Source organism: Elephas maximus, chromosome 11 (assembly GCF_024166365.1).
Source record: "Elephas maximus indicus isolate mEleMax1 chromosome 11, mEleMax1 primary haplotype, whole genome shotgun sequence".
Taxonomy (NCBI): domain Eukaryota; kingdom Metazoa; phylum Chordata; class Mammalia; order Proboscidea; family Elephantidae; genus Elephas; species Elephas maximus.
In genome coordinates this window covers 30,395,564-30,413,148 of record NC_064829.1, presented here as the reverse complement: position 1 = coordinate 30,413,148, position 17,585 = coordinate 30,395,564, and the positions used below count along the sequence as shown (strand labels likewise).

At 40.6% G+C, this 17,585-nt stretch overlaps 1 protein-coding gene across 7 annotated transcripts in view; it reads left to right on the top strand.

The window, feature by feature from the left end:
• The window catches only part of OSBPL1A (oxysterol binding protein like 1A), a 256,420-nt gene that overhangs the window by 222,397 nt on the left and 16,438 nt on the right, over positions 1-17,585 (top strand). For all 7 annotated transcript variants that reach the window (XM_049901659.1, XM_049901658.1, XM_049901660.1 and 4 more), the window contains one exon: positions 17,134-17,268. In XM_049901659.1, the coding sequence (XP_049757616.1) occupies positions 17,134-17,268 (135 nt within the window). The remainder of the gene's footprint in view (positions 1-17,133; positions 17,269-17,585) is intronic.

Below are 17,585 nucleotides of genomic sequence, written 5' to 3'. Positions count from 1 at the left end.
TGCATATGATGCAATTGAAAATACCATGGCTTGGGTCAGGCGCACCTTAGTCTTCAAGGTGACATCCCTGCTCTTCAACACTTTAAAGAGGTCCTTTGCAGCAGATTTGCCCAGTGCAATGCATCATTTGATTTCTTGACTGCTGCTTCTGTGGCTGTTGATTGTGGATCCAAGTAAACTGAAATCCTTGACTTTATGTAAAATGTCTAGAATAGTCCCTAGTTTAGCATACTGCTCAGTTAGTACTAGTTCTTATTACCAGCAGCTAATCACGACTGTGAATCAGTGTTCCTGGGCCCTAATCCTATTTTGATTATAATAGGATTTATCAGGACAAACCAAATGTGTATAGACAGATGTTTATATTCTTAAGTAAGATGTTAATTATACCTATCAGTCTCTTTGGAATTGAAAATTTAAAGGCAAAAAAAGTCATATTTATATTCTACATTAGTGTTTTTCAACCCTTAGTAAGTATACTGATCATTGTGATATAGTATGCAAATATGTATATAGGTGTGTATATAAAATTAAAACCAGTTTCACTAAAGAATCTTTATTTTTTTTGTATGAAGATTCTTTAGTGAAACTGGTTTTAATTTTATATACACACCTATATACATATTTGCATATGTATATAGGCATGTATACTAAAGAATCTTCATAGTTACTACAAATTATACTTTGTATTATTTTAAAGCTGACTCCAATTTACTAAGTTGACTTTACAGCCTGCTTAATGAACCAAACCCACAGTTTGGAAAACACTGTTTAAAATTACTTTAGAATTAATACCATGGTCTGTCTAAGGCTAATTGGTAAAAGGAGTTTGTATAACAATTTCAGGCATGGATGATTAGTCGTTTTGGCTATGTTGGTTCTGTATTTCTCTTACTATCTCCTGTTTCATTGGGTGTCACTTTAGCAGTGGTGCTGTCAGTTAGTTCAGCTGGTGACCAACAATATGTCTAGTTTATGCCTAAAGCCGTATTTTGCCTAAAGGAAGACTAAACATGCTTTTAAAAGATGGGAAATAATGTTATGTTGAATTGCGCCTGTGATACTTTGAAATCTACTCAACTTCTCTAGAACAAGTAGTCTTACTTTTATTTTTAGATGCTGAACTATTTGAGCAAATAAATGCTTATGTTGAACCATAAACAAAATAAAGCAAAAGCAGAGCTGCTTAGGTTAAAAGGGAGCCATGGGATATGTTTTGAAATTTGTGTCTATAAAAAACCAAAAACCAAACCCAGTGCTGTCAAGTCAATTCCGACTCATAGCGACCCTGTATAGAACCCGTTAAAAACCAAACTCATAGCGACCCTATAGGACAGAGTGGAACTGCCCCATAGGGTTTCCGAGAAGCAACTGGTGGATTCCAGCTGCCGACATTTTGGTTAGCAGCTGAGCTCTTAACCACTGTGCCAGCAGGGCTCCTGTATCTATAGAACTTGCTGGTTAAAAATACAAGAGAGAATGCTTCTGGGGAAATAATATTTTGGGGGAAATATATAGGGTCACTATGAGTCGGAATCGACTTGACGGCAGTGGGTTTGGTTTTTGGTTTATTCTCTGCTGTGGTTCTGTAAGGTACTAAAGTTATAGAAGAACACTTACTAATGTGGATTGAAAGGAAATCATTTAGCTTTGGGCACTATCCGTTGTAGGATCCACCTCTCAGGCAGCAGAAACACTCACTCAGAAGGTGTAACAATAATAGAGACTAAAAATAAGGAGCATCTTAAGGGAGAAATGCAAATATTATCATGGGTAAATTTTTTTTAAGTATTTTTTGGTATCAACCCTCTCCAATATCTGTCTCTTCTCACCCCCCAATGAAAATAGGTCAAAACTTAGAAAATAATAGTATCTGTAGGTTTTACTTGCACTAACTGTCAAAGCGAAGGCATTTTTTAACCCCCCCTTCTTTTTTTTTTCATTGCACTATGACCATTCAATTACATTGAAGAACCCAAAAGTTCACTTCAGATCCTCTTTGTGTGGGTAAATATCAGTTACAGAAGCCATGTAATACCCTTCAGCTATCTCTCTTTCATATCCTAAGTTTTTGATTTGGTAATATTAAGTCTTAAGCAGAGGAAATGTGATACCAAACCATAGCTTTTCAGACCCTTCCCCAAGGGCGTCACTGTCAACTTGGGCGTGTCAGGTTAAAGTGGAGGGTGTGAGCGTCCTGCAGGTGACAAGCTCGTGGTACTATACTGCACAGGGGTCTGGTCCCAACTCTCTAAAATAATTACTGCCCCTGATTTATGATATGATGACATAGGTTTATGGTGTAGTGTCAACATTCAAATGCATGCCTTTTAAAACTCACGAGAGATGCTTGTCCACCTGGGATAGCCAAGGTATACTTCTGTCTTAATCAGAAAGGAAATTCAGGGTGTCTTCCTCAGGCACTTGTCATTCCAGAAGCCATAGCACCTTCTCCAGCCAGGCCCAGCCCATTCCCACCTCCTCCACTTCCACGTGCACACACATTTCGCTTTGCTTTGTTCTGCAAGGAAACCCTGGTGGCGTAGTAGTTAAGAGTTATGACAGCTAACCAAAAGGTCTGCAATTCGAATCCACCAGGTGCGCCTTGGAAATTCTATGGGGCAGTTCTGCTCTGTCCTATAGGGGCACTATGAGTTGGAATCGACTCAACAGCAGCAGGTTTTTTGTCCTGAAAATAATGTAGAAACTTAGATTCCCAAAACTCAAAATGACATACTTCTTTTCTTCTCCCAGTCTGTTTTGGACAGGATTATGTTACCAAAATTTGGGTTATGCTACATGAAATGAATACTTGTTTACATAACTGGAATTCTATCTTAAACCTCTCTGTGATTGAAGCTTTTATCAAACAACTAAATTGAACTAATTTGAAACCTTTGTCCTCTATTTCCTTACTCCTATAGTTCTTTTGTTGAAGAACTGTTTAATCTCATAATCCCATTGTCCTGTTTGCTTCCTTCTCTTCTCTCCCATCCCATTGCGCTGAAGGCTTTCTCAGGAGGACTGACCCGTAAATTAGGTTGCAGGTGTTCAGACTTAGTGACTTTGGAAGCCAGGCCAGGACTAGAGTGAGGCAAGCAAGGCACCCAGGTGCTGAACTGGAGACAGCATTCATGCTCAGGGTCATATAGCTGTTTGTTAAAATATCTTGGTGTAGTAAAATCTAGTGTCGGGTTATTGTTTAAAAGATGACAAAAGTCTGGTATTTTATAAATACTGGCTTTTTAAAGTGAAAATATTATATCACTCTCTTAAAAGAAAGCCAGTGGAATGTAAATACCATATAGATTTCATTGCCACCATCATTCGGTTAAATACATGAACGAGGTTCCTTAATTGCTGAGAAGTTTATATAGTTTCATTTCTCATTTGACTCCTGTCTCCATTCCCTGCTTACCATAGGATATTATCTCCACTTAATGTTTTACTATGAAGACCTTTTATTGATTACCCTGTCATACTTCGCTATCATGAAAGATACATATAAAAATGAACATTTGAAAAAGTATTTGCTGTGACCATAAGACTTCAGTACTAAAAGATTTCTTCTGCATTGAGTTATTCTTACAAATATTAGTATATGATTAATCAAAATATCTAACATAAAAGGTAAAATGTTATAGTGAAATAAATTTTTTTTAATTGGGCTTAGATATGTGAGAATGAATATAAGTTATTGCTAGAATCAGACAGAATTTTCAGTAACAAATCTACTCTTGTTTCTTAATAGATGTAAGGGCTAAGAATCTTTGCTCATATTAATAGATAGAAGTAGGAGTTTTGTAGGGTTTTTTTTTTTTTTAGTAATATCTAGTAAGTCATTCAGTTATTTGATTCCTTCCCAGTTGTATGCCAAAATTCAGAGAATATTACCAAAAACAATTTTTATGATCTATAAGCTGACAGCTCAATTAGGACTTCCTTCAATATTGAAAACAAAGATTTGGAAAGCCTCTAACTTTGTTACCTTCATTAGAGTCACAGGTGTCCCTACCTCTGAGAAGTACAGCAGAGAGGCTCATCAAATTGCCATTCACATAACTGTTTCCTTTCTCTCAGACGTACCTTGCAATATTGAGAAAAGGTTGAGAAAATTGAAATATTTTTCACTGAAAATAGAGTATTACAAAGATATTGTTTAATGAAATGTTTTTATCTCATCGTGAGCTTTAAATATATTTTTCCTCAAAACTTCAGATTTAACTCATTCAGTTGCTGCAGGATGTCCACCTTAGGGCAGGAGTGGTTTATCCAATAAGCAAGGTAAGCACGGGCTTACTTGTGTTTACTTACTAATCTGTAGTGAGCAATTTCACCACACCACATCAAAGTGAAACCCACTGCTGTTGAGTCGATTCTGACTCATAGTGACCCTATAGGGCAGAGTAGAACTGCCCCATAGAGTTTCCAAGGAGCGCCTGGTGGATTTGAACTGCCGATCTTTTGGTTAGCAGCTGTAGCACTTAACCACTACACCACCAGGGTTTCCATCAAAGTGAAATCCATGTGAAATTTTCACTATACATAAGTAAGTAAGCAGAAGTAAGCCTGTGTTTACAATGCTTACTGAGTCTTCCGCTCCTGTCAGGGATTGTAAATTTGAAAAGAGGCTTTGATTCTGGAGGAAGGTTCTGTGGGGTTGGGAGAGAGACAGATAGCCAAACCTAGAAGCAGAGTCTTTGATGTGGTCATTAGTAAGTAAGCCCAATAAGCCCCTGGTTACCTTGCTTATTGGATAGTCCTCCCCTGTCTTAGGGCCAGTATCATGATCAGACTGATTACCAGGTCAGACTGACCCTCTGTCAGAAGAACTTACTGTTATTTTTGAACTCAAATAAACATGATACTATATGTCACTGTGACAGCCGTCCTGTTTTTAAATTAGAAATCTAAGATAAATATAAAGCTAGATAAGCTTTGTCAAATCTATTATAAATACTGACTTCAGAGTCAGAGGATAGAAGAGCAAGAAAGTTAAATAAAATTTGACATCTCTACCAACCCACTTTATAATGGTCTGAGCTCAGAATCTCTCAGCACATGTCAAAAGATCCTGTTTCTAATGTCTTGTGTTTCCCTTAACTCAAACAGGGAAAGACAAGGAACCCTAATGTAGATGAATGGAAATTGACTCACTGAAGGCCATCCATGCCCATGAGTCCCCAGAAGAGTCTTTGTATACCTCAAGGGAATGCAGTTTGAAGGTTCCTGATCCAGTCCAACCAAGCTTCCAGCCAATGTTTGAATCATTCTTTGGTTATAAAGAATGCTTGCTCTGCTTCCTGACGCTGACACTATTCAGCTACTAGACACTATTCAGCTACTAGAATATTCTTGTTTGATTTTTTTCCCTCCTAGTTTTCCCCCTTGGCTGCACAAAGGTGCCCACAGAATGGTTCTGTTCACATTCACAGACACACACACACCCTGCCTGCTCTACAGTCCCTTCATTTCCAAGTGTTATCTTCCACTCACGTCATGTTGCCCCAGGGCTGGACTGTGTGGGTTGAGGAGCAGTGGCTTAACCAGCAGCAAAAGGAGTTAGGGCAGCAGACTTTTTCCACATGGCTCTCCCAGAGTGGTCCCAGCAGGGCTGTCTCACCATCTTTTAGTACTCCGGCTTTGGACAGAATCAGTGGTATTGAGATGGCAAGAACCTCTCATCCAAAGATAGACTGGTAAACCAAACCTATTGCTGTCAAGTCAATTTCGATTTGTATTGACCATACAGGACAGAGTAGAGCTGCCCCCTAGGGCTTCAAGGCTATAATCTTTACAGAAGCAGACTGCCACATCTTTCTCCTGCAGAGCAGCTGGTGGATTTGAACCACTGACGTTTGGGTTAGCAGCTGAGCATTTAACCAGTGTGTCACCAGGGCTCCTCAATAGACTGGTAGATGCTAGAAATCTTGTGTAGGAGGAGAGAACTGAGTAGTGTGAAATGGGAAAGAGCCATTTGGCCTCACACAGCAGTTGCTGTCAGGTCAGTTCTAGCTCACAGTGAACCCATGTGTTACAGCACGGAACTGAGCTCCTTAGGGTTTTCTTGACTAATCTTTCGGAAATAGATTGCCAGGCCTTTCTTCCATAGCACTGCTGGCTAGGTTTGAACCACCAGCTTTTCAGTTAGCGGCAAAGTACAAACCGTTTGCACCACCTGGGGACCTATTTGGTCCTCAGAGGCCTTAAGTGCAAGAAAAGGGTGAATTTCTATATCCTTGGAGGCTGTGGAAGGTGCAGATCTCATGGAGGCAAAATCCGGTGCCAGACTGATTTTATGGAAAGGCACAGCTTCAGCCAAGAAACCCCTTGCCCGTTGGTGAAGAGCCCAGGACTCATCTAGTGCTTGAGTCACACACCTGGGTGGGGACTCTGCCATCCCAGCTGGCTGCCTTGGCAACAGAGCAAACAGACTTAGCCAAACACCTAAGTTGACTTTCTCTCTATAAACCAGGTTTTCCATATGTGCACATCCGGGCTTGCAACGTAGACCTCACATTTATACAGTATTCTCCATTTCACTTGAGACCAAAGTTGGCCTGGCCTTGAGGTTGCTTAGATGGTGCTCACACAAACAAGCAGCCTTCTCTCTCTTTTTCTTTTCTTCTCAGTTTATCAGCTGATGAGCCATTGCAATTAAGAGTTTCTTCAGTTTCATCATTGGTTGCTATTAATTTGAACGGATAAATTTAAACTTTGCTTTTAGCTGGCTCACAAGGTAGAATTGCCTGGCATAAATATTTAATTTTTCCCACTGACTGAAGCTCTCCATGATAAGAGTGTCCTAGCTAATGTTTCTTTCTGAAACTTGACCTCTATAATGTGCATCGTTGCTTTTCCTATTATTGGAACATAAACAGCTACTGATGAGTTATACGCAATATCTAAAGAACACAGCACTGAACTTCATTGCTGTGGAAATAAAGATGGTATCCCTGTGAATTTCCAAGAACTCTGACGGGGAAGGAAATAAAATGTAATTTGCATCACTGAGTTTGTTATTACCTCTCCAGAGAACTGCAGATATTAACTATTAAAATAATTGTAAGATTAAAGTAACCACAGACTGATAGAGACAATGAAATCGCAAGCCCATTGCTGTATTTAGGAATAGCATTTTATGCTGAGAAGTCTAGGCTTATTTTTATGGAAATCTGGATTTATGTGGGTATGCTTTCTTCATTCTCCCTCTCCCTCCCTCTAAGCCTTATCTGGCCTAGATGTGTACCTTTTCATTTCCTGGATTGCCTACGTTCTGAGTTACTAAAAGACGTGAAAAGGTGTTTATTTAGTCTAGATTACAAAACTGTTTTCAAGGAGTCTTTTTATTTCATCTAGATTACAAAACTGTTTTCTAAGAGCCTTGTAGAATTTTAGGAGCTTCCTTAATGATTGAGAAATAACCTACCCATTTAATTGATGGTAAAAAGAAGTCCTACACACTGTGATCTCCAGCGTTTGGACCACACTCTTTTTCATTTGCTTGGTAACTTAGGTGAAGCCTCACAAACTGGTGTGGAGCAGCCAGTGTCTAGTAGATACTTCCCGGTTCCGCTCGGCTTATGTTATGTGTTTTCTCATGGAGAGATGAATGAGGAAATGGCAACATACACAGCGTTGCTTTAGACTTGAAGGCCTAAGTCGTTAGGACAGGATTCCAGAGAAAACAAAGCAAATCCACTTTGATGGAAGCACCGCCATCCTATCCAGGCCACCTGTCACCCCCAGTACACCTCTTATTTCCTCAGTGAGCATTTTATATAATGTTTTTCATTGGGGACAAAAAATGCAAAACCAAACTTAAAGGTAATTAAAAAATAAATCTCAGCCTGCTGTTGTGCATAGCAAAGTGAAATGTAGAAAACAGGAGGGGAGCTGAGCCAGACCTGGCATCATCTGTGTCACATCCCAGTCAAGGGACAGCGGTCCCCAGGCCCTGGTCACCATATAGCACACCCTTGTTGTCTGGTGTGTGGCTAGGACATCCATGCATCTAGCAATGAGAAGCTAGGCGATGGGAATTCCGTATGACCCTGCAGGCGAAGGCTTTGGGGAGACCAGATGCCCTTCCGTCCCCCCTCTCCCTTTGGAGGTCTGAGGCTATAAGCCAGGCTGCTGTTCTTGTCACTTCTCTACAGCTTGGCCACCCATGGGGCGGGGTGAAGTATCCTAGCCTCGGAAGCACCGTTGCCTCTCTGCAACCTTGGAGGACTTGAAGATCTTGTGTATGTTATTAATAATGATGATAAGAGCCAACATTTATTGCCTACTTAACGTATGCCTGGCACTAGTCTAAGTGCTTTATATGAATTTGTTAGTTTAGTCTTTACAAGCTCCTTAAGAGGCAGGTCATGAAATCATCCACCCTTTGAAGAGAGGAGAGGGAGTTCTCATGGTCACCCAAGGCAATAGGTGACAGAACTGGGATTTGAACCCAGACATTTGATTTCAGAGCCTGGTCTTTTAACCACAACACTTTACTGTCTCTGGGCCTATGTGCTGTTTCTCTCATTGCATCCTGCCACTTGTACTCTTTGACTTTCTCTAGTACTTTGTATGATTAGCATAAATGTAAACATGTGTATTGTAAGGTAATCTCTTTCTGTGTTGCAAGGTTGTTAGCTTCTTCCCCACCTTTTCCTCTTGCCAGTCTGAAAATGTTAGATTTTTAAATAATATTGCCTGCTTTACCCCTCATTAGAAAAGCAATACATGGTTCATTTTAGAAATTTTAGAAAATACAGAAAAGCATAAAGAAAATTAAAATTACCTATATTACCAACTCCTAAAGATTACCACTATTAATTTTTTGGTGTTACAACCTTCTAATATTTGTTTCTAGGTACATAAAAACATGTATTTTACAAAATTAGGATCTTTTTGAACATGTTGCTTTGTAACCTACTTTTTTACTCAATATGTTGTCATGATAACTATTGTCCATCACTACACAACAGTGTTTTGTCTTCAAGGGGTTGTAGGAAGGAGACAAGAAAGTACAGTGCGGTATGACAAATGCCGGAAGAGGAAAAAACTTGGGGTGGTGGGATACACAGGAGCCTCTGGGGCACCTTCAGTGTGCCCCTCTCCCTGAGGGGATGAGGATGCAGGCAGAGTATAAGATACTAGTAGTCCCTCCTTCAAGAATGGCTGCTAACCAAAAGTTTGGCAGTTCGAATCTGTCAGCTGCTCCTTGGAAACCTTATGGGGCAGTTCTACTCTGTCCTAGAGGGTCGCTATGAGTCAGAATCAACTTGAGAGCAATGGGTTTGGTTTTTGGTTTTCAGGAACTGTATTATTGTATAGTTAGCAAGATAACCAACTGGCTAGTACACATGACATAACAGCAGGTAATAGAGTCTAATATGTGATCATGTGCAGAGCTTTGAGCAATAGATTCTCATACTCTAGGACTTTGAAGGAGAGTGAAATTAATGAGTGCTAGAATAGTTGAGGAGGAGAGATGGGTGAATTCCTAGTGTTGCCATAACAAATTATCACAAACCTGGTGGCCTAAAACGATGAAAATGTCTTCTCTCAGATTTCAGGAGGACAGAAATCTGAAATCAAGGGGTTGGAAAGTTTGGTTCCTCCTGGAGGCTCTGCGGCAGAATTCATCCCATGCCCCTCTCCTGGCTTCTGGTGGTTGCTGGCAATTCTTGGCATCCCTTGGCTTGTAGATGCATCACTCCAATCGCTGCCTCTGTCTTTACACTGCCAGCTTTTCTGTGTCTCTGTGTGTTCTTTTCTGTCTCTTATAAAGACACTTTCTTCGGATTTAGGGCCTACCCTACTCCAGTATAATCTTGTCTTGGTCCATACTTTGTTTATATCTGCAAAGGTCCTATTTCCGAATAAAGTCATATTATGAGGTTCTGGGTGGACATGAATTTTGAGGGGGACACTGTTCAATCCATTACAAGAGACTTGAACTGGGCCTTGAAGCATAGGAAAAATGTAGAAGCGTTAAGAAGAGGGAGGGCATTACAGGTAAGGATTGGCTATAATGAGTGACTAAAATAGTATCTGGCACACAACCAAAAACCCATTGCCATCGATTTGATTCTGACTCATAGCGATGCAGCCCTATAGGACAGATGAGAACTGCCCTGTAGAGTTTCCAGGGAGTGCCTGGTGGATTTGAACTGCCAACCTTTTGGTAAGCAGCCATAGCTCTTAACCACTGCACCACCAGGGTTTCCTAACTAGATTGAAACAGTGCACCTCTCTCTGATGTTAAAAGAGTATATGACTCCTGTGCAGCGTTGCTGGGAATGTAAATTGATAAAGCTTTTTGGAAGACATTTCACTTGGAAGTATCTGTCAAAGTTTTAAATGACCCAGAAATCTCACTAAAGGAATCTGCTTTAAAGCAGTATTTTCCCATGTCCTTAAGGATATAGGGTTAAGATAGTTCATGATATACCTATACATGGACATTTTTTAATTTAACAAGCAGGTAAAGCATTTACTGATGTGCCTAGTGCTGGCCTACTTGCTTTGAATGTATTACTTCATGAATCTTATAACAATGCTTTGTCGTAGCTACTATTGTATAAGTCCCATGTTACTGATAAGGAAAGAGGCACAGAATTTAACTTGACCAAGTTTACACAGGGAATAAATGATAGAGCCAGTAATGGACCTCAGTCTTGTTCACTGGTCTTATCATCATGCTATGCAGCTGTTACCAAGAACCTGGTAAACTCACATCTATGTACACGGAAAGATCTCTAAAACACAATGAAAGTGAAAGAAGGAAGTCATGGGTTAATACATAGAGCTGACTCCATGCACTTAAAAAAAAAAAAAAAAAAACACAAAAAACGATAAGGTATATGCATATACATGTAAAAAACATAGAAACGTATTCCAGACAGGCGATGGTGCTTAGCCTCTGGGGAGATAAGTAGGAAAGAGAATTGAAGGGCATTTTCATGAACTTCTATATTATTAAATTTTATACAAAGAGAGTTATGTATTACTGTACCGTTTTTTAATAAAAAAATTTTTTTTAAGATATTTTTTAAGCCAGAAAAAGTCTTCTTGTTGTTAGCTGCTTTTGATCTGGGGCATCTCAGTTAAGACAAGCCTTGGTAGTCTCAGTTTTCTTGACTTGTCCCTGACAGTGAATTCCTGAGATCTTAGGGTATATATAGTTAAGCCTTCTTTTCTTTATCTCCTTGTAGATCCTTATTCTCCCTGGTCTCCTTAGTAAGGTAGCAATAAATCTACCATTTCTTTTAATTAGGTTGAGCTGCCATGTGTTTGTCCTTGTTCTGCAGTATTTTATGGTGATGAATGAGCTTATTTTCTTTTCAACATGCTCTAGTTGCAGTTTTGTGAAGGGTACATTCTTTTTGATTGTGCAGGTCGGTAAGATATGGACGTTCAGGGAAAAAAAGAAGTCCTGTGATATTCAGCCCTGACTGCCCGCCTGACCATGTGACTAGCAGGCTTCAGGAAAGACCCAGGCCCCCAGGGAAAGTTAAATAATGGGAGGTAGAAGGTTGGGAAGATAAACAGAATATTCCCTCTACTAACCAGAGAATACCAAGATAAGCTTGTTACTTGCTGAAGTTCTGAAAGGACCTCACATTCTTGTTGCTTGTTTACGGCAGTTGGTGAAAAGAATGTTGAAAAGTTGCCGTTCAGGTCAGAGACCCTTGCCCGAACATTAAATTATTATTATTCTCACTATTTTGGAGGGACTGGTTCTTTATTTTAAAAAGACACTTGTCAATTTTCAGTATCAAAACAGTTGCACTGTTGGTTTCTCTTTCTCCCACCTGGCCCTCAAAAGAGACCATGCCAAAGGACAGTACATTTTAAGCCAATAAGCTGCAGGGTGCCTACCTAACATGTTGTTGTTGTTAGGTATCGTCGAGTCAGTTCTGACTCAGAGCAACCGTGTGTACAACAGAGTAAAACGCTGCCCGGTCCTGCACCATCCTCACAGTCATTGCTATGTTTGAGCCCACTGTTGCAGCTGCTGTGTCAGTCCATCTCGTTGAGGGTCTTCCTCCTTTTTGCTGACGCTTTGCCTTACCAAGCACGATGTCCTTCTCCAGGGACTGATCACCCCTGATAACATGTCCAAAGTACATGAGATGAAATCTTACCATTCTCACTTCCAAGGAGCACTCTAGCTGTACTTCTTCCAAGACAGACTTGTTCAGTCTTCTGGCGGTCCATGGTATATTCAGTATTCTTCACCAGCACCACAATTCGAAGGCATCCTTATTCATTGTCTTCAGTCTTCCTTAATCATTGTCCAGCTTTCGCATGTATATGAGGTGACTGAAAATACCATGGCTTGGTTCAGGTGCACCTTAGCCCTCAAAGTGACACCTTTGCCCTTTTGAACACTTTAAAGAGGTCTTTTACAGCACATTTGCCCAATGCAATATGTTGTTTGATTTCTTTACAGCTGCTTCCGTGGGAATGATTGTGGATCTAAGTAAAGTGAAATCCTTGACAACTTCAGTATTTTGTCCATTTATCATAATGTTGCTTATTGGTCAGATTGTTAGGATTTTTGTTTTCTTAACGTTGAGGTGTAATCCATACCTGAAGGCTGTAGTCTTTGGTCTTCATCAGTAAGTGCTTCAAGTCCTCTTTGCTTTCAGCAAGCAAGGTTGTGTCATCTGCGTAACACAGGTTTTTAATGAGTCTTCTTCCAGTCCTGATGCCTGGTTCTTCTTCATATAGTCCAGCTTCTTGGATTATTTGATCAGTGTACAGATTTAATAAGATGGTGAAAGGATACAACCCTGACACACACCTTTCCTGAGTTTAAACCACACAGTATCTCCTTGTTCTCTTTGAATGACTGTCTTTTGGCCTATGTATAGATTCCTTATGAGCACAATTAAGTGTTCTGGAATTCCCATTCTTCGCAGCGTTATCCATAATCTGTTAATGATCCACACAGATTAATTCCTTTGCATAGTCAATAAAACACAGACATCTTTCTGGTATTCTCTGGTTTCAGCCAAGGTCCATCTGACATCAGCGATGATATCCCTCATTTCATGCGCTCTTCTGAATCCAGCCTGAACTTCTGGCAGCTCCCCTGCACACCTAACATACCTCACAGAGACCTCACCAAAAACAGGGACTGTGTGGGGAAAGGAATTTTAAAAGATCAGCACACTGATTGCCATTACATTATTTTTGAGAGGCGAATATGATTGTGTGTCATTTGAAATCTGTTCTATAAAATACACAAAAGCCTAGTGCGCCAGCCTACAATTCATATTAGATTGGTGTGCTCAGAAAAGCACAATGTTTTGAGTCATAAACAGTCTGTTTGAAACTTCTTTTGGAAAATTACCTGCAAAAATGATATATGTAGTGGATTCTTAGCCCACTATGAAGATTTTTGCTCTCTAGTCCCCATGACCTTCATAACTCATTTCCTAATTCTCATCTAAGGTTGTTGTTGTCGTTAGGTGCCGTCGAGTCTGTTCTGACTCATAGCGACCCTCTGCACAACAGAACGAAACACTGCCCGGTCCTGAGCCATCCTCACAATCGTTATGCTTGAGCTCATTGTTGGCAGCCACTGTGTCAATCCACCTCATGAAGGGTCTTCCTCTTTTCCGCTGACCCTGTACTCTGCCAAGCATGATGTCCTTCTCCAGGGACTCATCCCTCCTGACAACATGTCCAAAGTATGTAAGAAATAGTCTCGCCATCCTTCTAAGGAGCATTCTGGTTGTATTTCTTCTAAGACAGATTTGTTCGTTCTTTTGGCAGTCCATGGTATATTCGATATTCTTCGCCAACACCACAATTCAAGGCATCAACTCTTCTTCGGTCTTCCTTATTCATTGTCCAGCTTTCACATGCATATGATGTGATTGAAAATACCATGGCTTGGGTCAGGCACACCTTAGTCTTCAGGGTGACATCTTTGCTCTTCAACACTTTGAAGAGGTCCTTTGCAGCAGATTTGCCCAATGCAATGTGTCTTTTGATTTCTTGACTGCTGCTTCCATGGCTGTTGATTGTGGATCCAAGTAAAATGAAATCCTTGACAACTTCAATCTTTTCTCCGTTTATCATGATGTTGCTTATTGGTCCAGTTGTGAGGATTTTTGTTTTCTTTATGTTGAGGTGTAATCCATACTGAAGGCTGTGGTCTTTGATCTTCATTAGTAAGTGCTTCAAGTCCTCTTCACTTTCAGCAAGCAAGGTTGTATCGTCTGCATAACGCAGGTTGTTAATGAGTCTTCCTCCAATCTTGATGCCCCATTCTTCTTCATATAGTCCAGCTTCTCGTATTATTTGTTCAGCATTACAGATTGGATAGGTATGGTGAAAGAATACAACCCTGACGCACTCCTTTCCTGACTTTAAGCCAATCAGTATCCCCTTGTTCTGTCCAAACAACTGCCTCTTGATCTATGTAAATGTTCCTCATGAGCACAATTAAGTATTCTGGAATTCCCATTCTTCGTACTGTTATCCATAGTTTGTTATGATTCACACAGTCAAATGCCTTTGTATAATCAATAAAACACAGGTAAACATCTTTCTGGTATTCTCTGCTTTCAGCCAGGATCCATCTGACATCAGCAATGATATCCCTGGTTCCACATCCTCTTCTGAAACCGGCCTGAATTTCTGGCAGTTCCTTGTCGATATACTGCTGCAGCCGTTTTTGAATTATCTTCAGCAGAATTTTGCTTGCGTGTGATATTAATGATCCCACCACCCACTGCCGTCAAGTCGATTCCAACTCATAGCGACCCTATAGGACAGAGTAGAACTGCCCCATAGAGTTTCCAAGGAGTGCCTGGTGGATTTGAACTGGTGACCTCTTGGTTAGCAGCCGTAGCACTTAACCACTATGCCACCAGGGTTTCCATATTAATGATATTGTTCTATAATTCCTGCATTCGGTTGGATCACCTTTCTTGGGAATAGGCATAAATATGGATCTCTTCCAATCAGTTGGCCAGGAAGCTGTCTTCCATATTTCTTGGCATAGACAAGTGAGCACCTCCAGCGCTGCATCTGTTTGTTAAAACATCTCAATTGATATTCCATCAATTCCTGGAGCCTTGTTTTTTACCAATACCTTCAGAGCAGCTTGGACTTCTTCCTTCAGTATCATCGGTTCCTGATCATATGCCACCTCTTGAAATGGTTGAATATATCGACTAATTCTTTTTGGTATAATGACTCTGTGTATTCCTTCCATCTTCTTTTGTTGCTTCCTGCATCATTTAATATTTTCCCCATGGAATCCTTCACTTTGCAACTAGAGGCTTGAATTTTTTCTTCAGTTCTTTTGGCTTGAGAAATGCCGAACGTGTTCTTCCCTTTTGGTTTTCCATCTCTAGCTCTTTGTACATGTCATTATAATACTTTACTTTGTCTTCTCGAGAGGCCCTTTGAAATCTTCTGTTCAGTTCTTTTACTTCACGAATTCTTCTTTTTGCTTTAGCTGCTTGACGCTCAAGCGCAAGTTTCAGAGTCTCCTCTGACATCCACCTTGGTCTTTTCTTTCTTTCCTGTCTTTTCAGTGACCTCTTGCTTTCTTCATGGATGATGTCCTTGATGTCGTTCCACAATTCATCTGGTCTTCCGTCAGTAGTGTTCAAGGCATCAAATCTATTCTTGAGATGGTCTCTAAATTCAGGTTGGGTATACTCAAGGTCATATTTTGGCTCTCATGGCCTTGCTCTGATTTTCTTCAGTTTCAGCTTGAACTTGCATATGAGCAGTTGATGGTCTGTTCCACAGTCGGCCCCTAGCCTTGTTCTGACTGATGATATTGAGCTTTTCCATCGTCTCTTTCCACAGATGTAGTCAATTTGATTTCTGTATGTTCCATCTGGCGAGGTCCATGTGTATAGTCGCCGTTTATGTTGGTGAAAGAAGGCATTTGCAATGAAGAAGTCGTTGGTGTTGCAAAATTCTATCATTCGACCTCCAGCATTGTTTCTATCACCAAGGCCATATTTTCCAACTACTGGTCCTTCTTCTTTGTTTCCAACTTTTGCATTCCAATCGCCTGTAATTATCAATGCATCTTGATTGCATGTTCGGTGAATTTCAGACTGCAGCAGCTGATAAAAATCTTCTATTTCTTCACCTTTGTCCCTAGTGGTTGGTGTGTAAATTTGAATAATAGTCGTATTAACTGGTCTTCCTTGTAGGCGTATGGATATTATCCTATCACTGACAGCGTTGTACTTCAGGATAGATCTTGAAACATTCTTTTTGACGATGGATGCAACACCATTCCTCTTCGAGTTGTCATTCCCAGCGTAGTAGACTATATGATTGTCCAATTCACAATGGCCAATACCAGTCCCTTTCACCTCGCTAATGCCTAGGATATTGATGTTTGTGTGTTCCATTTCATTTTTCAGTTTTCCTAGATTCATACTTCATACATTCCAAGTTCTGATTGTTAATAGATGTTTGCAGCTGTTTCTTCTCATTTTGAGTCATGCCGCATCAGCAAATGAAGGTCCTGAAAGCTTTACTCCATCCGTGTCATTAAGGTCGACTCTACTTTGAGGAGGCAGCTCTTCCCCGGTCATCTTTTGAGTGCCTTCCAACCTGGGGGGCTCATCTTCCAGCACTATATCAGACAGTGTTCCGCTGCTATTCATAAGGTTTTCACTGGCTAATGCTTTTCAGAAGTGGACTGCCAGGTCCTTCTTCCTAGTCTGTCTTAGTCCGGAAGCTCAGCTGAAACCTGTCCTCCATGGATGACCCTGCTGGTATCTGAATACCGGTGGCATAGCTTCCAATATCACAGCAACACACAAGCCCCCACAGTATGACAAACTGACAGACACGTGGGGGAGACTTATTAATAATCGTTGCATGCTCACTACCAGATTGTGAGCTCCTGACGTCAGCAAGTATGTTTGGGTCATCTTTGTATTTTTCTTCAAGGCTTACAACAATATACTCTGTATTGTTAGATGTTCTGGAAGGATTTATGAAATGGAACTGATATTAATTAAATTTCATGGGTTTCTATTTTCCATTACCTCCTATCCAGGAACATGTTGTGTAAAGATAGCAGCAGGTAAGTTTGCTGCGTATATTGGACATAACAGGTTCAATTTTCTTGTTAAATAGGAACTATCCAAGATCACGATGCCAGTTATATTTAATGAGCCTTTGAGCTTCCTACAGCGACTAACTGAATATATGGAGCACACATACCTCATCCACAAGGCCAGTTCCTTCTCGGATCCTGTGGAAAGGATGCAGGTACGTGTCAAGTGAGCACCGGAAATGGGCTAGGTCTCAGGGTCTCCTCTACCACGCTGCCCATCCCAATGCACAAAAGGAGCCTTATGTCCAGTGTGAGGCTGAAAAATGTTCTCAGACTTAATCAGCATGTTGGGAGCAACCCCGGCTTCCATTCCTCTGCAATCCTCTAGTCACAGTGCCACTAGAGTAGGAAGACTGATGAGAACTGCAGGAGAAGCAGAAGGTGGGCCACAAACCAAACCTGGATATTGGTGAGCCGTTTCTGAGCCTTAATTTTAAAAAGTATCATTGGAGTGTTAGTGGGAAAAAAATTC